General features: G+C 36.9%; 1 protein-coding gene across 1 annotated transcript; it reads right to left on the reverse strand.

Annotated features, from left to right (window-relative positions):
• Positions 1 to 5,009: 5,009 nt before the first annotated feature.
• LOC134854646 (neuronal acetylcholine receptor subunit alpha-7-like) lies at positions 5,010 to 9,381 on the reverse strand. Its single transcript, XM_063870998.1, has 2 exons — positions 8,482 to 9,381; positions 5,010 to 5,663 (listed from the first exon to the last, which is right to left on the reverse strand). Exons 1-2 carry the CDS (start codon positions 9,068 to 9,070, stop codon positions 5,116 to 5,118), a joined length of 1,137 nt encoding a protein of 378 aa, XP_063727068.1. The 5' UTR covers positions 9,071 to 9,381; the 3' UTR covers positions 5,010 to 5,115.
• Between the last annotated feature and the right edge of the window lie 13,491 nt (positions 9,382 to 22,872).

The following is a 22,872-nucleotide window of genomic DNA, read 5'->3' on the forward strand; positions in this document are numbered from 1 at the left end:
TATGATTCATTTGAAATCCCTGGTAATGGATTATATAATAGGTAGAAAATCACATTAAAATTGATTTTTTCCACTTTAGTTTTGCTTTGCGTTGTGCAAAATTTTGTAAGATTTTCTGCATTTATCAAATGAGTAATACGGAAATTTTGCAAAGCGAGTGTCGGCCTATTTCATTTCTAACTCTAAATACAAGTTGCAAACGGTTCCGTTAACCTCCCCCACCCACCGCATTTTAAAGAACAAACCCCCCCCCCCCCCCCCCCCCACACCGCACCTGAACCAACCCTCCTCACCGGGTGCGAGGTAATTGGTTTAGGTACGGGCTTGGAGGGGGTTAGTGGTTCAGGTGGGGGGAGCGAATGGTCAAAGATGCAAACGTTAGGGGGGATGGTTAATGGAAGGAGGATTAGTCCACCTCCAATTTAACACTCCGTTCAAAGTTTCTTAAAGTTTAAAAAAATTGTTGAAAGAAACAAAATTCAGTTACTGAATAACATTTAAAAAAAAATCAAAGCACCGCAGCAAAAAATAATTTGAGCAACCAGTAACCAACGTTAGTCTAAAACGTAGAAAAAGCTTTATGTGCGGTAAAATTCGCATCTCAATAAAGTGAAAAAAAAATTTATTACAGAATGGATTTTTTTTGCCTCGAAAAATAGTAAAATTATTATGCATTTTTAATTGATTATATTTGATTTTTTTTCCATTTTTGTGGACACTGACAATGAAACTCAATTATAATCGATTTTTATTCATGGAACTACAATGCGGGCTGTTGTCGATCCTGCCCAATTTTGGTCGCTATGGACAAGTTTGGACACATGCATTGAAAAATTGCATGATAAGATAAACCTTTTTTCTACAACCGTTCTTTTAGATATTTCATTTCTGGAAAAACTTCTAAAAAAATAAACTACGAAAAAGCGAAAGGAATATTTTCCAAAAATTCTGATACCAAAAAAATGTGCCTCAAACTAATATGCCAGATATAGTATTCATTTATATACAAATAGAACAAAAAAGGATAAGTGAAAACACACGCTCTGTTCAAAAAAAATTTCAGTACAATCACAAATTACCCGTGTCGAAGTGCTCAATTTGTTTTGATTTTCTCGACCAAAAATTGGTATGTTTCGACCGCCTCGACCAAGTTTTGGTATGTCTCCATTTTCTCGACTAAATTTTGGTATGTTTTGACTTTCACGACCCAACAAAAAAGTGTTCGACTTTGTTCGACCCAGTTCAGATATGTTTCAACTTCCTCGACTTTCTCGACGAAAAATTTTTAAAAATTTGTTTGTTCGACCTCGCCGAGATATGCTTCGACATTCTGAACCAAAAATGGGTGTATCTCGACTGTCTCGACTAAAAGATTTTTGATCGATCCCAGATTCGTTTCAAGCGGCGTGACTAACTATGCGATGTGTAATGATTTGCTCATATCCAGATCACAAAAGACTTGTTCTCGACCAAAATTGGGTATGTTTCGACTGTGCTCAACCTTTGTTTCAACTTTCTCGACCGACGTTTTTATAAAATTTGTTTCTTTGACCTCGAATAGATATTTTTCGAGATTCTCAATCAAAAATGTGTGCATTTCGACTGTCTCGTCTGAAATGTTTTGATCGATCCCAGATTTGTTTCTAGCGGCGTGGCTAACTATGAAATTTGTAATGATTTGCTCATCTCTAGATCACAAAAAGCTTTGTTCTCGACCAAAATTGGGCATGTTTCGACTTTTTCGACATATGTTTCAACTTTCTCGACCAAAATCGGGAACGTTTTGACTTTCTGCTTGCCCTATATTTCAACTTTCTCGACCGAAATTGAGTATGTTTTGACTTTATCAGTCTATGTTTCTGATATTGAGGAGTAAAAATTATGCAAAATTTGGTAAGAACCCTGTGAGAAGTTTTAATAGTCTACAAAATAGTTACTAACAAAGAAAAATTAACAGCCATCCTAATGGTAACTATATGATGGTCTTAAAGGTTTATCAGAACAATCTGTTAAACTTTTGACTATTTTTATGCATATTTTTCCAAAAATTGATTTTTTAACTGATCAGCCGCAAATATGTGATAAGAAACTCTCTAACGAAAATTGAATCTTTAGAACTTGTTTGAAACATTGATCTTTGTCAATTTTCATTTATAAAAAACACCGGATTTTCATTTTTTAAACTTCTCCGTGAATTGTTTTTGCATCGTAGTTTCCACTTAAAAGTATCCATAAAAAGTTTTCAAAAATATGGAAAAAAAACTGAATTTTTCATTCATTGTTGTTAGATCATTCAGTTTCATTCATATCCTAATTTCCTACTAATACGACCTTACCATAGCTCTTGCAACGATTAACCCCTTTCCATTGAAATTTTGGTCAATACATGTACTTTTGCCTGTTCACAAGGTTGCTTGAACCATGAATCGTTTTCCGACATTTCCGCTGTTCTCACGATTGAGTTTACGACCTTCCTATAACCTTCCAAGTTGATTTAGTTCGCTTACTAAGCATATAAATTTTTTTGAATGTTAAGGGCGATGGGTCTGTTCCAGACAGTGAACTTAAAAAGCAACAAAACTGCTCGTACATCAGGGCAAAATCCTGAATGTTCCGACTGTACCTTAATTCGTATCGAATAGTTTTTGGGAAAAGAAAATATTGAAAACCTATAAATTTTGGACAACATCAAAAAAGTGTTAAATTTGATTCGCACCGATTAAAACGACTGATTAGCTAGCCTCAGTTCAATTTGGAACAATTTTGTTGCGCGGGATAACTGGCCACGCACAATTAGTTCGCGTTACGCTCTCAGAATTATGAATAAACTCTGCAAAGCGCGCTTAAATTGTTCAACATTTTGGCCAATTTGGCAATTTTTAAACGCCAAGAAATTCACAAAAAAACAATTGGAGGTAAAATATCTTTTTAAATTTTAAATCAAGAAGGCGATACCTTCAATGGGGTATGTAAAATTTTTTGTTGAAAATTATTGTTTCGATCGGCAAAAATTGACTGAATAAAAACACTACACCGAGCATGAATATTCCGTTTTTCTCCAAAAGTTTACGACTGACAGTAATTGAAAGCAAAGCAGAAGTAAGGCACCCAATTAGAAGAAATTAATTAGCCCAAAATTGAATCATAATTTATTACAGCAATTATTCTGATTTTGAGGGAAAGGAATTTGTGGAAAAATTGTTCGTTTACCTCTTAATTTTTTCACTTACCCGTCAAAACGCCTTCTTCATTTTGTTTTGCGCTTTATTGAGCTCACATCCTGGATCAGATCCACCTCCTTGCCGGTCAGAGAATTTTGTTAACTTTATCTTTTAAATAGATAGAGGGAAAAAATTTTAGATGTTTCCGCAATGGTTGTTTTTAGGAGGTTGTGATACCTCAAACTTTTTGATTGAGATAGTTTTATATATATTTTTTGAAATTTTAGACCGGGAAAATATTAGCCCTTAATTTGTATTTTGTATTTAGGCTTGTGTATTTGTATTTGCGTATCTGTATTGTTCCAACTTTCGTAATATTGAACTCGGGTGGTTTTTTTTCTCCAGGCAAATTTTGACTTCTTAAGGTATTGTTGTTTGAGTTTAAAATTGAAAACATATTTCACCTGTGATCAATTTTTGGTAAACTTATGGGGGTCTAAATATTGCCATTTTGGCTTATTTGGGACAATTAACGCTCGATATAATTCGCGCTTTTAACGCGTAAGTGGAGATTTAATCCGTCTTAAAATTTTTCCAGATTTGTTGAAGAAAGCTTATAAACCATAAATGATTTGTTAATAGGAGCAAAATCTATTACTTTGAACTTTATATGGTGTGTGGGGGGATGATTTAAACAAAAATCTCAATTTAAGAAAAAAAATCGCTTTATTTCATTACATTAAATTTTTTCTTGTTTTTACTGCTCCATAGACCTTAAAAGGCAGTTGGAACATTCAGTCTTGTTGTTCTTGTTGTTACTGCTCCATAGACCTTAAAAGGCAGTTGTTGGAACATTCAGACTGGTTGTTCTGGCTTTCGAACAACAAGACATACGAGGAGTCTTGCTGTTCTGAATTTCGTAACGAAAGTAACGGAATCCTTGTGCTCGGGGTGTTTTTTTCTTCAGACAATTTCGTCGTTTAAACTAGCCAGTTTTGACTGAACTGTTTTATATCATTCGAAAAACATGGTTGTCCTGAGCCTAAATTTGAAAAGATATTTTACTTGTGATCGTTTTTCGCAACGGAGATTTGGAGATTTAAAGATTACCATTTTGGCAAATTAGGACAATTAACGCGCGATATATTTCGCGCTATCATTGCGTAAGCGGAGATTTAATCCCTCCTAGAAATCGTTCAAAATTGGCTGAAGGCAGCTTGTTTGTCATAATTTATTTGTTACTAGGAGCGAAATTTATCACTTCGTACTTTATATGGTGTGTGGGGGGATGATTTTCACAAAAAATTTCAATTTAAAAAAATGATAATTTTATTTTTATTATATCATTTAATTTTTTCGTGTTATTACTGATCCACAGAACTTAAAATGCAGTCGAAACATTCAGGGCAGTCTTGTTTATGTTTGTATTTGAGCCAATATTTTGTATGCTAGAAAATTATCCATGATATGGGCGGAAAAAATAGACAACTCGGAAGTCTACTTTTGGTTGTTGGCAAGTGCTCAGAGTAGTTACAAGCGACAAAAAAAAAGACTGAAAATATGGACTTTCATAGCTCTTCTGGAGCAAATAATATTCCAATTTTTTCATAGATTGTTTTCCGCTTGTGCCAACCCACAAATGGGCGGGCTACTAATCGGAACCATAACCCCGCGCGGGGAGGGGGGTAATCAAGCGAATGTTGTTCAGTAAAAATTATTCCTTTCTTTTTAATACCATTTATTTGTACTTTTCCAAATAAAACAATTTTTAATTTTTGCCATATCCAAGCAAAATAAAATTTTAAGCTTTTGTTTTCTTGTTGTTGCTCAAATACGAAAATTGTGCAATTTATTTTTGTAACATGGAAACACAATTAATTGAATTGCGGTTCGTGATATATACAATTTTTGGAAAGTTTTTGGTTTTTGTATTTATATCGCAGGAGAGTTTTATTCACAGTGTTACGAAGAACGCGATTGTGTAAACCAGAACTCCGATCAAGTATACAGTTCCGATCACGACGTCAACCAATCTGGGGCTGATTGCCTGTTTCTTCCTCTTGGTTCCGAAGTCACTTAGAGCCATATTGGATACCGTTTGAGAAGAATCCTTGGCATAGGTATCTGAATTATCATCATCATGGACCTGATGATCGAAGTTAATTGAAATAGTCGCCAAAACCATTGTCAAGCCAGACAACATCACACTTGTCAGGAAAAACGTGAACAGTTTGGGGAAGTGTTTCGATGTCATCGGGAGAAAATCAGTGAAGATTGTTAGACTAACAGTCAGAGCAAGAGTGACGGTTATTCCGTATCCCAATTTCTCCCCCAGTTTTCCAGGGATGAAAAAAGTAAGTGAGCTCAAGATTAGAAGCATGACGTTAGGAACGACAAGATTGACTACAAAGTAAGTTTGGATCCGATCGTAGGTGACAGTTATGATTGCATCACTGTATGACTGGTTATCGGTGTCCGAGATTTCCTCTTTGCAAGTGGCACCTGAAATTATAAAGAGTTCACGATGAGTCTTTGAAATATATTGAACGGACTATGCTTACACAAGCCCGATAGCCTTTCATAGATCTTCTGCGAACCACAGACGCCTCAATAATCATTTTTATTTTAAAACGGTAAATGTAAATTTTTTATATGCTTTTTTCACTATATATGTAATACATTTTACCATCTACAGTTGAATATTTTTAGAGTGATTTTTCAGAGTGAAACTATAAGAAAACTTCCATAACAAAAAAAGCCAGCAAGCAAAAAGTGCTAAAATAAACTGTAATCTTATGATGAAAAGGCATCTTATCAATCATACGATCAACCCGGGATGGTAAGCAATGCCCGTTATATAACTTCATGCTATGAAAAAATGCTTGTCACTTAGAGCCATATTGGATACCGTTTGAGAAGAATCCTTGGCATAGGTATCTGAATTATCATCATCATGGACCTGATGATCGAAGTTAATTGAAATAGTCGCCAAAACCATTGTCAAGCCAGACAACATTTTTTCTCAATCATACGATCAAGCCAGACAACATTTTTTCTCAATCATACGATCAACCCGGGATGGTAAGCAATGCCCGTTATATAACTTCATGCTATGAAAAAATGCTTGTCTTACTGTTTCATACATTTTATGGGCTGAAAAAAAGTGCTAAAATAAACTGTAATCTTATGATGAAAAGGCATCTTATCAATCATACGGTCAACCCGGGATGGTAAGCAATGCCCGTTATATAACTTCATGCTATGAAAAAATGCTTGTCTTACTGTTTCATACAACTTATGGGCTGAAAAAACTGTATGAAAAAGCAAAATAAGCATTTTTTCCATATTGAGAAATTTTACAATTAGCATTTTTTGCCACAATCGATAATTAAATAACAAGTTTTTTGCCATACTTTTCATCACAAAAATTAATAAAAATAGCAATTGCAACTTTTTGTATTATGAAATCATTTTTATTTTTTGCTTTTTTCATTAAAATTTCATAGAGCGTGGTTTTTTAGTAAAAATTTTTCAAAAAATGCCCAAAATGGCTTTTTTTACCTGTTTTTTTTTCTCAAAAAATTGTCTGTGGCGCAAACAATATTCTCAAAATACGGTCTGTTAGTGTACTCGAAGGACTTGGAAAATCAATTTGGTCGACCTTAAAAAAAGTCGACAAAAATTTGATTTTTTTTTGAAAATCTGCCTCCACTTCAAGAAAATTTTAGATCCGCCCATGAATTGTATGATTTTTTTTTCAAACTATGAAATTTCATGAAACGTTTTTTTAAAAAAAACGGTAAAATTAAAAAATTTTGTTTTGAAATTTTGCACTTTGTTCAAAACAAACTAAGCAAGAAACTATCTGCGATAGAAAAAGTCAGTTACAACGAAGATAAACTTGATTTGGTGATATTACAAATGTAAGTTAAAGTTAACATTTTCACACTTAATTACACATCAGAAACGTAAACTTTTGGCTAGAAAAATTTTAGTTAAAAAAATTCGGTGGTTGAGAAAAAAGGCCTGTTTTTTCAAAACAAATTTATGTTAATCTTAGCATATGAAAACAAAAAAAATTGTGTTTATAAAAACACCTACTTGTAATTTTTGGATTTTTTGGGTGAAAAACTCAAGCTGAACTACGTTATAGGCGCAAAATGTCAAACTTTGCTTGCAAATTTTTTGTGTGAAATGTATTTTTGAGCGCAGAAGCAAAATGGCAATCAAAAAACGATGAAAAAAATTTTACCTCAATTTTGTAGATTTTCTATGAAAAAATGCAAATCATAGAATTTTTATTCATGAAATTGAATAATAAGCTGTTTTTAAAAAAAAAATTGATTTCAAAGTTGCTTTCATGTAACCAAAACTGCCACTACATTATTTGTTCGGCTTTTGAACCAATTTAAGATATTTCTCGAAAAAAAAACTTTCGATTGAAAAAATGCTTGTTATACAATTTTTTTTCAATGAAAATTGTATGATACGCATTTTTTCCATATATGAAATTGTATGAGTGGAATTTTTTTGTATGGATGTCAACCCGGGAAGTCCGTTAGTGTTTTTTATTGGGATCAATTGAGCAATCTACCCCCCCCCCCCCCCCTGTAATGACCAATTGAGCTATCTCCCCCCCAGCAAAAACGAATAAACTATTCAAAAAGACGTCAGGAAACGGAAGTAGATGGATGTTTTGCTTATAGCACGCAATCGTTTGACCGACTGAAGTGTTTTGTTTATGAGTATTGAAAAAAATTTTGAAAAAAAAACTCGAAATTTATGAAATTTTTTTTTTTGGAAATTTTTGTATAGGCGACCATAGCCTCATCGAGGAAAGCGGTTTACCAGGGTTGGTGCTCTGGCCTTGTGTACGCAAAAGCTTTTTGTCTTTTTAAGAAAGAAAAAACTCGCTTTTTATGCCTGATTTATTGATTCTTTTTTCTATTTGAATGAAACTTTTGTTTTGAGCTTTGATATTGTAAACTTTGGCTTTCCACAGTCGTTGGAAAATACCCCCCCCCCCCACGCGAGAATGGGGGGGGGGGAGATTGCTCAATTGATCCTTTTATTGTCTTAGCTTGCGTTTATTCTTCCACTCTTAAGAATGTTCACGTGTTTATAAACATGCGCACAATTCAATACTCTCGTTGCTTCACTTGATTGAAAACATGAAAAACCGAGTGTTTTAATTGAAAGTTCAGGTAGCTCTCGTGGTCTTTTTTCAAGAGATTTTGTCAAGTAAAAACACGCAATTTTTCAAGCGAAAAGATGTGAACATTTTTAGAGTGTATTTTTGAGTTTATAATGAGCGACTTACTTTGCAGTTCCCACAGGCTATCTGAACTGTACACCGACAAGTCCACGTGGTCACATGACATCCTGATCTCCGAAGTTGAATACTGCCAGGAGCCAATAGAAATATGACACGTCTGAGAATCGAAGGGGAAACGAGTCGTGTCCATAGAACAACTAGTTTCGTAGTTCGCCGGCTGAGCCCAGTGAACTAAACCTGTATGCCGAACCAAAATGGGGACCACATAGTTGAATCTGTCGTACTTGGTATTCCCGACATCGTTGAAAGGCACGACGTCTGGAGTCCAGAGGTTCGGCCGGTAGAGCCGCATACTTTCGATTCCAGAGTAGTTAGCTGGATCCCAGCGTAAAAACTCATCGATCCACTCCATACGTTGAAATGTCAGCATTTTGATTGTTTGCGCCTCAGAACTAAACCCGACTAGTTGATAAATTGCTGTTTCATAGTAGATGTGAACAATTGTCGAGTGGTTTTCAACAGGGCGTGATTGGAAATCGTAGTCTTGGAGGAGATCTTTTCGAAGCTGGGTCTCGACTCGGCTTGCAAAAATGCCGAACAAATATGAACACAAAACAACTAATCTCAGCATCATTAAATTTTAAACGATACTTTTCAGTTTTTCTTCAAGTTAAAATGATATTTATAAGAAGGTTCATTAAACCAATGAACTCTCCAGATAATTATTTTGTCTGACTAATAAACACTTGACGCTTTTTCAGCGTCGCTCTAATTTTGCACACCAAAGTGAGTGTTGATATCCAGTATGTTATAGATACTATCTTCATCAAATGAACATTGACAGATCGCATGGTCTATAAACTTGTGGGCCACATATGGACCATAAAATCGCATATGGACCATAACAAAACAAAAACTTTTGTGCTTGCGCATAAAAGCTTCGGCATTGATAGGACCAACTACATGAGATCTCTAACGCATATGAAACAAAAGAAGTAAGCTTGCGAGCATTAACAATATCAACAAATTCTTAGCAAAGCTTTTTTTGAAAATAGCAAAATGAACAAAAAATTTTTCATTTTGAGAAAATTTCAGAATTTTTTTAAATTGAACATGAGAGTAATAATAATAATAATAACACTAATTACCGAGCGTCGGAGGCCCTTGAAAAGAAAACCATACCTCCACGCACTTACTTGGCCAAAATGCCGTAATTTTCAATGGATTTGTTTCGGGTTCCCTTGCCGTGTCCTGCTTGCTGCGCCATTACAAACCGTAATCAATACGTTTATTACAACGGTATAAATTGTCCCAAACTATAATCTGTAATTCATTCAACAACAGCTATTTTAGTACTCAAACAGTAAACTGGATGGCAAAATTGCAGGTACTTAATCAACTAACACCGAAGTGACAGATAACTCAAAGGGCGACAACAATTAACCTCAAACAACTCAAGCTCAAACTAACTGATGTACTGAAATATACATATAAGACACATACGTCAGATATAAAACAGAACCATCGAAAACATGAGTATCTTTTGATTAAACCTGAAAACGCATAGAAAAACGCAACATGAGTCATGCCCGCATTTCGTTAATAAAGCGTTAGTTATAACAAAATTAGAAGAAATGAGATGAACTAAAACTTCCATAGCAATTGTCAACAATTGTTGCAATCACTTCTTGGAAAAAGTGTCAAGGAGTTTTGGCTTCCGATTGAATTTAATCAAGCTTAGGGTATTCGATTGAAACTTCCTATCAGAAACGAATGAGTGTTTTAAATTATAATATATAATGTGTAAATAAATTTTTTCTTTCGAAGTGCATTTTCAAAAAAAAAAAATTGTCATAATTTAAGATTTTGAATTAGTCCCTTTCTCTGCATTTGTTCCAATTTATTTTGTTTTATGAATTTTTTAGGCCTAATTTGGCAGAAAATCTCAAAATCTATTGAGTTTTCAAAATAGAATCAAATATTTATGCTTGGAAAATGTTTATCAGAAAAGTTTTGAATAAACAATAAAAAAAACGACCTTTAAGCCTGTAAAAATACTGAAATTCCTGAAATTATAAAGAAAAAAGTTTTTTTTGTACCTGCAATCATTTTTGATGAAACTTGAGGGTTTGAACGTTGTCAACAAATACTTATATGGACTTGTTTTCGCGTGCTTTCAAAAAGTTTTCTATTATGATGCAAAAAGTAATTCCTACATACTTATGATTGGCGAATTGTCCGTTACCCAAGTTTTTCCAAATTGAGTTGAGGTAAATGATTAGTCAATTTAGTTCCATATTAGACTCACCCGCACCGAAGTTTCATGGATAATAATCGATTATAATGGATTTTCGTTGACTAAAATGTTGTCAATATAATCGATTATCATGTCAAATTTAGACCATATAATGGATTTTTAATCGATTATAATCGATTATTTTGGAAAAATTTAAATCCATTATAATCCATTAGAATCGATTATAATGGATTTTTATTGAATAAAATGTTGTCAATATAATCGATTATCATGTCAAATTTAGATCACATAAGTGATTTTTATTCGATTATAATCGATTATTTTGGAAAAATTTAAATCCATTATAATCCATTATAATCGATTATAATGGATTTTTGTTTTCAATATAATGGTTTATTTTTTTTACATAAAATCCATGAAAATTGAAAAAAAATTTTAAATAATGACTCTAATTTCTGCAACTTTCTGCAAAACTCGAACGAACACGTTCATCCAGGGGCGACCAATATGTAGTAAATTTCCAAAAAAAAAGCCCAAAAACAGCATTTTTGACCAGCTCTTCACGTCAACAATAACACCCCCCCCCCCGCCAACGTACTCCCTCCCCCCAACGTAACCCCTCAACGTATCCAATATCCAACCCCCCCCCCCCCACCAACGTACCCCCCTTCCCCAACGTACCCCCCCCCCCCCCTCAACCTACCCCCCAACCCACGACGTAACCCCTTCACGTTTACCCATCCCCCCACGAAACCCCCAACCACGACGTGCCCCCTCTCTCTCTAGTTAGGGGACATCTAACTCTAGTAAGGGACATCAACTCTAGTAAGAGGTGAGGGGGGACATCAACTCTAGTAAAAGGTGGGGGGGAGGGGAGGGTTGGTGTGCGATCTATAGGTAACTTTTTATAATTTTTCAATAACTCGATTGAAAATAGGAAAAAAAGAAATTAAGCGAAAAGAAATTAAAACAAAATAACTAACTTAAGTTTAACAAAATTATGAACAACACACAAAAATATTTGAATAAATAGATTATAATCCATTATAATTGATTAAAATGGATTATTTTTCTTTTGAAATTTTTTTTTTTGAAAATAATCGATTATAATCGATTATAATCGATTATATTAGGATTTTATTGCTTTAAAAATTATTATCACTATAATCCATTTTCAATCGATTATAATCGATTATTTTTGTTATTTTGTAGAGACTGACAATAAAAATCCAATATAATCGATTATTATCCATGAAACTTCAGTGCGGGCAAACTATAACACTAACTGTTTGATATTGACTGTTTGGGGAAGAGAACATAGCTTCCAATTTCACAAATTGACAATAACAAATTATTTGAGAATACTCAAAGAGCAGTCAAACCGCTTAGAACTTCTTCTTGATACGAGCAGCATAGCTTTAGTTCAATTTCAAAATATCCCGGTCTCGACGTTTTTTGTATTAAACGCACAGAAGATAAATTTTTTTTGTTGTGCTGTTTTTTCAATGTGCGGCAACTTTTGACAAATTAGGGTCTATGATGGGTTTTGGGGAATTTTGATAGCCGAGAAAGCTCTGAAATAGCAGCGGATTTAGGTGACAAGCGGACTCCTCCTTCCCTAATGGATAAAATCCTCTCGCCACCATAAGAATCAACTTGTGGTATTATGTACGAAATCCATTTTTTAGCAAGCTGAATTTACCGTTTTTCTTTGACGCCAAATTGCCCAAAAGTTGAGAGGGAGCGCGCACTACAAACCACAATGCTTTGGGCGCAACTTTTAAAAAAAAACTGAAAATTTTCTTTTTGTTTTTTGGCTTTTTTTAAATGATTTACCTGCGGCGCATAAATGTTGAGCAAAAAAGGTTCTGTATAAAGTTATAGGGCAGCTGAGATACACATTGTCGGTCTCTCCAACTCTTCCTCGAAAAAGTTCTACGTGACTGGACGAAATCGATGAAAAAAAGTTCAACAATTCGGAGGAAAAAAAAAGATTCTTGCGCTCATACGATCTCGAGTACTGAGTGATAAAATGAAACATCTTTTCAACAATTCCATCGTGTCACATCTCAGTTTTTTTGTTCTCCTTTCGTTTCATTTGATCGCTCCGACAAAAATTTAATATGTTTAAAGACTTGTCTCTGGATTTCAGAGACCTACATACTTCAAAAAGTGCACAAATCCAATGCAAAGTTTGGCCTCGTAATGCATGTGAGCAGTTTTTGAACAGCCTAACTTCGTAATTTTACAAGGGGTTAGAAACTGGAGAAGGGCCAAAAAATTCTTAATCGTTTTGTTTGGAGTTGTTAATTTGAAGGTCGAAGTTATCTGGAAAAAACCGCATCTGTTCTGTGGTACTGCAGCATCCGCAGTACATAACCTTGAGGACAGTTTGCTAGCTATTGCACCTGCAGTAACCATATGTGCTAACTATATCTATTATGCTATTATTATATAAGAGTGGTCAAGGCCATTTGGTGTTGCTAAAACGTTATAGATGAATTGGTCAGTGTTTCATATCGCATGCTATAAAACAGTAACCAATCTCAGCTACTAACTTCATTAACAAGACAAGATCAAGAACAGTAAATTAACACCATCTTTTCTTACTTTTATTCCTCAACACGCTAAGCAGTTTAGGAATATCACATGGCGCAACCAGCAGGATTTTTGGCTCAGGACAATAGAACTGACATGGGAATTCCTGTTTACTGGACCACAGCGAACTCTGATCCATCTTGGAATTTTAAAGTATGGTTCGATCAGTTCCTGATGGTGGTAACTGTAAAAGAAAATGTCAACCCAGAAGTTATGCTGGAAGATCCTAAACCAGTGTTGGAGGAGCCGGAACCCCGTCCAGAAACACCCAGAGAGGGCGAATCTGCTGCTGCAACAGCAGCTAGAGAAGCACGGGACAGACTATTAAAAGATCGAGTAGCAGCCGATAATGAAGAGAGGAGAGAAAGAGGACCTAAAGTGGGTCACAATATTTACTACAACGAAGTTCAAAAGAGCTAAGTATCCAGACTATTTCTTGCGTTTGGGACGGAAGGAAAGAAACGTTTTGTTCAAAAAAATCCACATGTGGAGATTTCTTAATTGCAATTTAAAGAGATGGCTAGATTAGCAAAGGAGACTTTTGAAAAGTGCCAGAGCATCACTTATGAGCGTTACAAGAAATTTAATAGATCGCAGGAAATGGGAGAATCGTTAGAGTCATTTCATGCCGCACTAACTGCTCAAGCAGCGAAATCGGCATTGGACACTTTAGAAGATGAGTTAGTCAGAGATCTCTTTTTTTCTAAAATGCGAAGTACAGCATTGCAGGACACGCTCACGTTCGAAACATTAACTCCCGAAGAAGTATTAAAACGTGCGATAAAATTCGAGCAGAGTAAACAATCGACACAGGCGTTTCAGAAGTCCACTCTGGGTACTGCTCAAACAGGGTCTCAAATTAAAATCAAGCAGGAACCGATTCTGGTGGTAGGAAACAGGAATCAGAATACTAGAAAACCCTATCGCGAAAGGAATAGACGGAAACAGCCGGAAGGAAGGGCGATATCGAATAAATATAACGCAGATGATAGGAAACAATGCAATAGGTGTGGCAGACCGTTTGTCGATGGTCATTTGAAAAATTGTGCGGCAATGGGGAAACAAGTTAAGAACTGTAACAAACCAAACCACTTTGCTCGAATGTGTCGTTCACAACATGTCAGTGAAATAACTGAGAACACAGAGAGTTCTGAGGAAGAATGTAATTTGATTCAAACATTTGATTCGTGCGAAGAATTTGAGGTTATGGCAATTGAACAAAAAGACAGTCAGATAGAGATGATCAATCGATACATCGAAGAGAAAGTAAAAGAGAACAGTGGTAGCAATGGAGTAAACAAACTCGAAACGAAAAAGATCGACATTCGGAAAGATTCAACATCGGGAAGGATGATATCACTGAAATCCCTAATCCGAAATGATAACCAAATAATAAATATGACCGTGGACACCGGAAGCCTAATTTCATTTATAAAATTTATAAATTGGACAGTGGCGAAACAGATTTTCGACTCGTCAGGAAAAATAAAGTTTACTCCGGTCGAAAAATTGAACTTACCAGCACAATTCGTGGACTATAATAAAAAAATCAATAGCAATATTGGGTTCTGTGAAGGCAAAAATACGGTCCGCTGGCTGGGAAGTTCCGGGTGCCACATTTCTGATAACTGAACGAAGGACACGGTGTATCTTAGGTTAAGATTTACAAAATAAAGTGGGTATAACCACTAGGCAAAGACCCGCCCCGAAGATAAAATCCCGATTTGACATAATGCTGTGCGAACAGTCGGGGCCGTGGAAAGAAATATTCTATGAGGATTTCAAACCCTTGTTTGACAGAAAAAGACGATCAGTACATCATGTAGTATATACAACGTTCAAGTACACTCTCTGTCCGATTCAGGAAAAGGAGAGGAGAATACCCATCCATGTGCAAGGAAAAGTTGAGAAGGAAATCGAAAAATTATAACTAGAAGGCCATATTCAGAAGTTGGACAAGTGTACCAGTGATTGTTTCATAGCCCCTATTGTCATCACAGTGAAGAAAGGTGACTCAATTAAATTGGCTCTAGACATCAACAGACAATTATACAAAAACAAGTATCAGATGCCGAATGTGGAGGAGCTATTAGACGGTGTTAGTCAGATAGTAACTGCACAAAAAGCAGGTACCTTGTTTTTCACTGTGTTAGATTTGAAATATGCGTATAGTCAATTAAAGTTGACTCCGCAAACTGCAAGACAGTGTAATTTCAACATCGTAGGGGGGAAAGCTACGGGCACATATCGATTTTTGACGGGATTCTATGGGTTGGCAGATATGCCAGCCGAATTTCAAAAAGCAATGGATCGAAAGTTAAATAGTTCCAAGAATACGTTTTGTTTCTTGGACGACATACTGATCGTCTCAAAGGGATCGGAGCTAGAACATGAAAAACTAATTACCGACGTTCTAATGAAACTAGATAAGGAAAACTTATCCCTGAAGCTGTCGAAATGTGATTTCTTCAAAACAGAAGTAAATTGGCTTGGACACAAACTTTCAGAAAGTGGGGTTACCCCGAAAATTACGAAAACGGAGGCTATCCTTAATTTAGAGCATCCCAAGTTGCTTAAACAGCTTAGATCCTTTCTAGGTAGTATTAATCACCTTTCGAAGTTTATACCAAATGCAGCCAATTTGACAGACAAGCTTAGACCATTATTGCGTGAGGAAAAAGAAAAGAAAAAATTGCAAAAATATTAAAATCCCAGTAAAAAAAATTGAATGGGGACCCGAACATACTGAGGTATTCGAAGAAATCAAACAAGCGGTAGCAAATATTGCTAAACTGAATTATTATGACCCGAGTAGGGATACTCGGGTCAAGTGTGATGCAAGTCATAGTGGACTAGGGGCATCCTTAGAGCAACAAACAGGAAAGAACGAATGGATTCCAATATCATTCGCATCGCGCTACCTGAATAATCAAGAAAAAAAGTATTCTACTAATGAGCTTGAATTGTTAGCGGTAGTGTGGGCAGTTGATCGTTTCAAACATTACTTATTAGGAAAAAATTTCGTAATATTCACTGATCATAAGGCATTAACATCCGCCTTAGAAGGCAACAGGTCTAACAAAACATATCAATCAAGATTAACGAGATGGGTGGACAGATTATTGCCATATCAATTCAAAATTGTCCATATTCCGGGAAAGGATATGGGGATAGTCGATTATCTATCTAGAGAACCAACCGGAGAACCTTGGCCAGAAACCAAATTGGATGAAAAATTTGTGGTCACTTCGATTGAGTGTTTTCCTAGAGCACTCGACTGTTTATACAGTCGACTGAATGATACTGATGTAACAATTCAGAGTGAAAAAGTTCTAGAATATTCTCAAAATTAGAAAAGAGAAGGCAATTTGCTAAAAACCAGGCGTGGTTGCCATAGCAACAAAACTGTCAAAAACCGAACAAAGCTCGACCGGAACGAGAACTGTGGCAATTCAAATTTTTTGTCTATTAATAACGTGTTGAATCAGAACACTTTTGTCAATTTCAATAGAGCAGTTCAGTCGGTCAATTTAGTCAAAAACAGAAAAAATAATCTCAGAAGAAATGGAGGACGAAAAAATGAAGAAAAAGACAGTGAGGATCGGAGACTGTAGGACACAGGAGGAGAGCAATAAATTAACGGAAGCAGAAATAACCGAGACTACCTTCCATCGAACGTGTCGGATAAGAAGAGGAACACTAGAAAGAGCGGGGTCAGACAGCTTTGAAGAAGACAGCTGTGCTGCACGACCAGTAATATGGGATCAAGACGCGGAAGAAACAAAAAACTTGCTATCCATTTGGGATCTGGTCAGCAAAGATCAAGAGATGCCGGGAAACATCAAAGAGCTAGAGGCGATCACTCAGATGGTCACGAGCAGCCCAAGAGATTCACCAACTAAATCAATCATAGAAGTGGATCTAACAATGGAGGACGACAATCTGGGTCAAGAAGTTAGCAAAGTTCAACCCTCGAGAAGGATTAACAAACGGCAAACGCATTTAGAGAGCTCAGTGGCAGACATGGGAGACGTCGAGAGTTTCAGTTTATCGAAACTGTTCGATAAAACGCTGTTGGCTGAACTCATTTCGGAGGATGTGTGGATGGACCGATTACGTCGCGTAATGGAGAGGAAGGATCGGGCTAAATTTGAACTTATGGGCCCATACACGAATCCGCTGTGGAATCAACTCTCAGTAATCGATGACTGCATTCTGGTAGACAATAGGATAGCAGTACCAGTTCAACTGCGTCAAGCTGTTATGAAGCGCATTCATAGAGGACATCCGGGGCAAGAGGCAAGGATTGACGTGTCCAATTATTTGTGGTGGCCCCACATGCACAAGGATATCGTGAACCTAGCGGAGGAATGTAGAGAATGTACATGTATTGCAGCCAGGGCAGGAGGTTCAGTTAGATTACGCGGGACCTTTAGAAGACTATAAAGGAAAGAAAATCTACCTGCTGACAGCGATTGATCGGTTTTCGAATTTTCTTTAGGTGAAAGTAACAAAATCAACGGGGGGAAAATCCACTATAAAATTTGTACGGTCGTACATAGATACACACGGAATCCCAGAATCGATAAAAACCGACCAATTTTCCGGATTCAAAGGAAAAGCCATGAAAAAATTCTGGTCTCGAAAATAATATAGAACAAAAGTTCTGCCCGGTGGGCGACCATCGCGGGTGTGGTCTAGTCGAGAGAACAATTCAAACCATAAAAAGGCGTTTGGGGGTGATGCTACTGGAAGAAAATGTAAAGTCAATTAAACTATGTCTCAGTACGATAATTAGGGACATGCGGTGGATAAAACAGAAAACCATACAGAAATCACCGTTTGAAGCACATTTTGGTAGATTACCAAAAACGGAGTTTAAAATTATACGAGATAAATTTGTAGAGTTCTGTGATAATTTAGATAAGCAGCATCTGGAGAGGTCGGCACTAACTGCAAACCAACTCAAGAAGGTGATTGACCAATCTCGGGATTCCCTAAAGATCGTCAAAAAAGGGCAGAAAAGCAGGGATGTCAGTCCCCTCTTCAAACAGGCCAGTATGTCGACACAGGAGAGAAACAGAGCAAGAACTCTACGGAACCTGTTAGAGGCTAACGCTAACTGGAACGCAGAGCGGCGTAGATATGACGGACAATTAGTGGACACCTCGAGTACAATCGACCCCGAGTTGCGAAAGGAGCTTCTTTACTCATGGGAAAAGGGATTTATTGAGGACAAACCAAAGGGGTCGGAGTGGAACAGCCACAACCACAGTCGCAGAGACGAGACAAGAAAAAGCGGGGCGCCACTGACAAAACCGTTCAAGGGGAAGGTTGCTTTCGATTCACCAAAAACAGTGACAACAGCTGCAGGAGCAGTATACCGGAAAAGTGATCTGGTAAAGTTGCCGAGTTCCCCTACGAAGACACCCAAGGAACGGACAAACCAAAAGGAGAAGGCAAAAAGTGTCCATTAGAGGAGCCAAAGAGCAAACACCAGAAGAAAGATGATGAGCTGTTGGAGGACTCGATATCGGAAGAGGAGGAATGGAATATACCGAGGGAACAGGCAAAAGACCTGTTTCAAGACAGCGAGACTGTCGTAACATCGCGGGACACACCTGTTGGTGGGGGACTCAACCTAGCAATAAAGCGAGCAAAGCCGAATCTCGGGGGTCCAAAGACAGTGGGACCGAAAACGCAAGAGCAGGTGGCGTTAAACCCGGTAGGGGACTCGCGGGATAAAAGAGATCAAACGCTTAAACCCAAAGGGAAAGAAAAAAAGAAAGCTGCTGTAACAGCAGAAGAAGTCACTGATCCAGGACAAACAGAAACGGTGGATCAAGCTGATCGTCCAGGCAGTTCCAGCACCAAAAGTGGACAATCTAGGAAGCGCATAACAAGGGACACGTCACCTAGCTCAATCTTGAATGCGTTCCAAAAACAAGATATGGGAGACGAAGAATGGCAAAGCCTCGCCGATCAAGTGTTGACTAGAGGTCTTCAAAGAACGGCGGACGAAATAATTAAATCCAGAACGGAAAATCAAACAGAAACGACAGGCGAACACGGATCTCCGCCAGGAATTTCGGACGACTCAGTCGTAGACGATCAAGGGAGTGCGAGCGTCAGGCGTAGTAAGCGAACCACGAAAAACCAGGGGCCTAAAAGACTGGGCAGCCCAATCAAACATTCGGTTAAATACATTAGCGCGGACGAAGAAGCGGACATTAATGAAATGGCCCTAGAGCAGTACCGATTCGGACTGGCGAATGTCAAAACGGACAAGAACAATCCGATGGAAACCCGACTGAAGCTTTTAGAACGCCATTTATTTCGGAAGAAGTTTGGTTATGCCGCTTTGGATACGACACAACCATGGAGCACGCAGTAGAAAGTGCCGTTAGAAAGTAAGAAACACTCAAAATGAAAGAAGAAATTGAAAAGAAAAAAACTTATAGTTGAAACTCAAAAAAAAAAAAGAACATTCATGCATCAATGGGACCACAAAAACTGAGCTGAAAACTCGTAGTATTGTTATTTATAAAATTTTATATGTATTAGATAAAATTTTATTGGTCCCTGGCGGAATGTGGTACTGCAGCATCCGCAGTACATAACTTTGAGGACAGTTTGCTAGCTACTGCACCTGCAGTAACCATATGTGCTAACTATATCTATTATGCTATTATTATATAAGAGTGGTCAAGGCCATTTGGTGTTGCTAAAACGTTAAAGATGAATTGGTCAGTGTTTCATATCTCATGCTATAAAACAGTAACCAATCTCAGCTACTAACTTCATTAACAAGACAAGATCAAGAACAGTAAATTAACACTATCTTTTCTTACTTTTATTCCTCAACACGCTAAGCAGTTAAGGAATATCACATGTTCAACCAAAATCTAGGCTATGTTTTTAAGGCACGCAAGATAGACTGCTAAAATTGTGGTATCAAATTAGTTCAAAACATAAATTTTTGTCATCGTAACTGATTCAGTATCTCCATCCAGAATTTTGAAAACAAAATAGATTTTGCGATTTGCAAATCGCTTGGAAGAAGAGTCTTTGAAGAAACTGGCGAGAAACTTGCTTTTAAATTTTTGCGACAAAGAATAGCGCTCGCTGTTCAGAGAGGGAACGCTTCCTGCGTTCCAGAAGCCATCAACTATCAGCTGACTAGCTACTGGCTTCAATCTTTTCAAGCGAGTGTGCTTTTTTTAGCTATCTTGTTATAAATACATTATTTTTAATTTGCCAGTCAATTATTTTAATTGAGTTATGCTGATGACTAGTAACAGTTCCCAAAAAATTTTACCCTGTCAAAATACTGTCTTATAGTGTGTTATGGGAGTGCTCAGAAAGTCAAGTTGGTCGACCTAAAAAAAACTCTGCCCTCCTCAAAAAAATCCTACATCTGCCTCTGTCCTCCGGGATCAATTATAGATGATGTGGCCCAATATCACAAAAATGGGATGCAGTTAACCAGTCTTTATACGGACTTTATGATGATTTCATACTAATTTGCTACTAATTCACGGTGGGTCAAACAGGGGCGGATCTAGGATTTTGTCGAGGAGGGGGGGGGGGCGGATTTTCAAAAAAACTTTTAAAAATTTTGTCGACCTTTTTTTCGGCCGCAGACAAATTATTGAAAAAAGCCAAAAATAGCGTTTTTAGGCACTTTTTGGAAAATTTTAACCAAAAAATATCCCCCCCCCCCTAAAAATTAGTATGTATTAGCGCCGAATCGCCCTAGGAAAAATTTTTGGGTTCGTCAGCCAAAAATGGATATCCCAAAACAGTACAAAGGGGGACCCTTTGGGTCGCCAGGGGGTCGAATCTCTGAGAGTAGGAAGGGGTGCGTTCGCTCCCCTCCCTAAATCCGCCCCTGGGGTCAAACATGATGAATGACATCTATTCGGTGATTTTATAGAAAACTACCTGCAGCTGAATGCGTCGGTCTATATGACATCCATCAATAGGCTCCCGACCTGTTGGAGTTGGAGCTCTAACAGTGCCTGCCACTTGACACGAAAGTTGAAACTGCAAACAAAGCTCTATTATGACAAAACGTATATAGTCCTGCTCATAAGCAGCTCTTAATATGTTATGTCTCGTCAAATAACTTTATTTGCTAGATTCTTTGAAAAAAAAATTCGGTGTGTTTCTATTCCAATGGCAAATTATCACCAGTCGTGCGATTTCTTTCGTCATATTTGGTGATTGAACAGCAGATTGAAGTAAAAATCAAAACTGTTAACTTTAATAAATAATAAATTTATTGGTATATTTTCTGCACATAAAGATTAGAGATAGAAAAAGCTGAACCAAATAAAAAATGCTGAATACCTCAAAACTTTCAGAACACAAGTTTTCGAGCATTATTATTAACTCACGACCTCCGTATTGGCGCCTTGGCTACAATACTTCTTGATTTGTACTTTTGTAGACCATTATCGCGGAATCATTGATAACTCAATGATAGCTCAATGTATGGAAAGGTTCAGTGTTGCTTCCAGAATAATTTAATCAGCGGTAAACTAGCGATATTTTGTGGATGAATCAGCGCTGGAGTCTTTTTTATTGATTCCGCTCAATTTTTTTTTTTCATTTTTCAGTTTTGTATTATTCAATATGCATAGATGCCGAAATCAGTACACTCACTGATCGCACTATTTAATGTAGTTAAAACAAATGCTATGAATTCATTTTTAAGTTGAGTTAATACAAAGAATATGACTCTTTTTTTACTTTATTTTTTTTTATGTTCTAGCAGATGTGAATTTCGAGCAAATGTAAAAGTGGTCATTTTTTCCTGAAGCTGTTTTCTATGTTTTTCTTGGCTGCTTTAAACTATGCCCCTTATTTGAAATAAACTTGAACAGTTTACCAAAAATTATTCATTCTAAGTCAGTTATCATAAGTAATATTTAATATAAGTGATAGTTTCAGTTTAAGGTTTTGAAATACTGATTTTTGGGCGGAATGAGAAAAAAGACCACACCGCTGCCTTACTGACAAAAATGACTTGTACTTCAGAAAAAAGACAAAAAAACATCAATTTGAGCTTACTTAAATATGAGCTTACTTAAATATGATAAGGGGCGGCCCTCCTGCCGTATCCCATTCCCCCTTTCAAAAAATTTCTGATCAACAGATATTATAACTTCAATAATTAAGTTTAAATAAGAGTTTTGAAAGTTTTAGTTTTAGCTAGCTCTCCATCTTCTGACACTGTACTTTGTTCTTTTTGAAGACTTTCATTTTCTTTCTTTGAGATGGGGACGATGACGCTTCTGATACCTCCTTTACCGCATGACGTACTTAAAATTGAGTCTGCTTCTTACTGCGTCCTGAAGTTCGCGAGGACGATGACTCGTTCCCATCTTGCTCTGCCGTAGTATCTGGTGTGAATTTCCGCGGGGTATCTGCCGACTTGTTTGGGCTGGTTTCCGGAGTTTGTTTTACAACAGTTAGTGGGCAGGACTGCGGCGTAAAGTTAGATTCTGCCACCTGGTCGTCTTCTGAGGATACCGGCACTAATCCAGCTGTATCTGAAACCACCTCTGCACCAGAAT

The sequence above is a fragment of the Symsagittifera roscoffensis genome, chromosome 1, assembly GCF_963678635.1.
Source record: "Symsagittifera roscoffensis chromosome 1, txSymRosc1.1, whole genome shotgun sequence".
Lineage (NCBI taxonomy): Eukaryota > Metazoa > Xenacoelomorpha > Acoela > Convolutidae > Symsagittifera > Symsagittifera roscoffensis.